At 41.3% G+C, this 2,349-nt stretch overlaps 1 protein-coding gene across 1 annotated transcript; it reads left to right on the forward strand.

Moving 5' to 3' along the window:
• The first annotated feature begins 501 nt into the window (after positions 1 to 501).
• Positions 502 to 1,712, forward strand: LOC107021936. The gene is made up of 3 exons (XM_015222652.1): positions 502 to 765; positions 1,046 to 1,185; positions 1,229 to 1,712. The coding sequence occupies exons 1-3, from the start codon at positions 502 to 504 to the stop codon at positions 1,710 to 1,712; spliced, it is 888 nt and encodes a 295-aa protein (XP_015078138.1).
• Positions 1,713 to 2,349: the final 637 nt, after the last annotated feature.

Raw genomic sequence — 2,349 nt, forward strand, 5'->3', positions numbered from 1 at the left:
TGGGTACGCTTGAGGTCCAGCAATGGTCTTCAAGTGTCGGTCCCGCCCAGGGTGTAGGCTCGGGCTGTGACAAACTTGGTATTAGAGCACAAAGTTGAAGATTCCTAGGGAGTATATGAAGCTGTGTCGTAGAGTCGTAGTCATCAATGTGAAGCGCGCCACATCTATGATTAGGAGTTGCGATATTTAGGAATGTTTCCCTTCTTTTATCTTATTTCGTGCAAAGAGTTTATCTTTAAAAGTTTCTCTCTAATTCGTACTTATATGTACTTTCATATAATCATGCCTCCAAGAAGAGAAGTCCTAGATCGTCCACGGAGGAATGTTAAGGAATAAGAGGTTCCAAATGCACCAGCAGTACAACCTCAAGGAGAGGTTACCAATGCTGAATTTTAGGAAGCTATATGGATGTTGATTCAGGTTGTGACCAACCAAGTCGGGCATCAGAGAGGATCTTGATACGAAGGGGTGGATACTTGGAGAATTCATGAGTTACTTAGGATGATTCCCCTAGTTTCACCAGATAAAACAACTACTAAAGATCCGGAGAACTTCATAGAGGAGTTGAAGAAGGTGTATAAGGTAATGCATGTGTTCGATGATGAGAGTGTTGAATTGGATGCATATAAACTGAAAGGTGTGGACAGAACATGGTTCAATCAATGGAAGGATGGAAGGGCTGAGGATGCACCACATCAAAGTTGGTCTTGTTTCGAGGAAGCCTTCTTGGGGAAGTTCTTTCCTCTTGAATTGAGGGAATCCAAGGTAAGGGAATTCCTTACTCTGAAATAGGACTCCATGAGTGTTCATGAGTATGGGTTGAAGTTCACCTAACAATCTCTCTATGTTCAAGAGATGTTGAAAGAAATGAGGAGCATAATGAGTCTGTTTGTTGCAGGGTTAGGTCTAACTTCAAGTAAGGAATGTAGGGTTTCCATGTTTATAGGTGACATGGATATTTTAAGGTTGATGGTATACGTTTAACAAGTTAAAGAAGAGAAGGTTAAGAATAGATAAGAGTACTAGGTATGAGTCTTGCCAACAGAAAGGTCGTTCGAGTCGACCACAATTACAGAAATCAACGGGGCATGAACCATCAACTGCTAGTGCACATGTGCCCAAAAATGGACGTGAGCATAGAGGTCACAATTCACAGCACTTCAAGGTTAGACCGGCAATCTCAAGGTAGCGTAGCTTAAAGAGGTAGTAAGAGTTTTGCATGTGCTAGATGTGGTAGAATCCACCCTGGCAAATGTCACGATGGCTACACCGGTTGCTTCAACTGTGGTCAAGAGGGTTACTTCATGAGAGAATGCCCTAATAATAAGGAAGGTGGTGAAACTCCGGGCAATAGTGCCCAATCTTCATCAGTATCTCCACCAAATAGGGCTGCACCCAGAGGAGTTACTTCTGGTACCGGCGGAGGGAAAAATCGCCTCTATGCAATCATTACCTGCCAAGAGCAAGAGAACTATCTTGATATTATCACGGGTATGAACAAAGTCTTTACTTTTTATGTTTATGTTTTGTTAGACCACAGATCAAGTTTATCCCTTGTGCCTCCTTATGTTACAATTCTGTTTGAAATTCTCCATGAAAAGCTTCGTAAACCTTTCAGTGTTTCTACACATGTTAGGGAGTCTATTCTAGAGGAAAGAGTGTATCATGATTGTCCCGTTTCCATCAATCACAAGAGTACCGGGCTGATTTAATATAGTTAGACATGGTTGATTTTGATGTCATTCTAGGTGTGGACTGGATCCATGCCTGTTATGCATGAATAAATTGCAGAACTCGAGCTGTCAAGTTCTAGATTCTTAATGATCCAGTCATAGAGTGGGATAGTAGATAAGCACTGCCTAAGGGTCGTTTCATTTCGTACCTTAAGGCGAGGAGGTTAGTTTCTAAGGGATGTATCTATCACTTAGTCTGAGTAAATGAATCAAGCGTGAAGGTACCTTCCCTTTATTCAGTTCTTATAGTCAGTGAGTTTCCAGAAGTTTTACAAGATGATCTACCCGGAGTCCCTCACGAAAGAGAGATAGACCTCGTTATAGACGTCATCCAAATACTCGTCCTATATCTATTTCTCCATATAGAATGGAACCAGCAGAGTTAAACGAGTTAAAGGAGCAGTTGAAAGATCTTTTATATAAAGGCCTTATTCGATCGAGTGTCTCACCTTGAGGCGCTACATTCTTGTTCGTTAGGAATAAGGATGGATCCCTTGGGATGTGTATAGACTACCGCCAATTAAATAAGGTTACCATCAAGAACAAATATCCTTTTCCAAGGGTAAATAATATCTTTGATCAACTTTAGGATGCTTCTTGCTTTTCCAAGATTGAC

Source organism: Solanum pennellii, chromosome 1 (genome assembly GCF_001406875.1).
Source record: "Solanum pennellii chromosome 1, SPENNV200".
Classification (NCBI taxonomy): Eukaryota; Viridiplantae; Streptophyta; class Magnoliopsida; order Solanales; family Solanaceae; genus Solanum; species Solanum pennellii.

Bases quoted from the DNA above. Each gene is read 5' to 3' on its own strand.
- LOC107021936 (XM_015222652.1), top strand. From the start codon at position 502: ATGATTCCCCTAGTTTCACCAGATAAAACAACTACTAAAGATCCGGAG. The intron at 766-1,045 runs GTAAGGGAATTC...TCTTGCCAACAG, and splicing joins TTGAATTGAGGGAATCCAAG to AAAGGTCGTTCGAGTCGACC. The intron at 1,186-1,228 runs GTAGCGTAGCTT...TGCATGTGCTAG, and splicing joins GTTAGACCGGCAATCTCAAG to ATGTGGTAGAATCCACCCTG.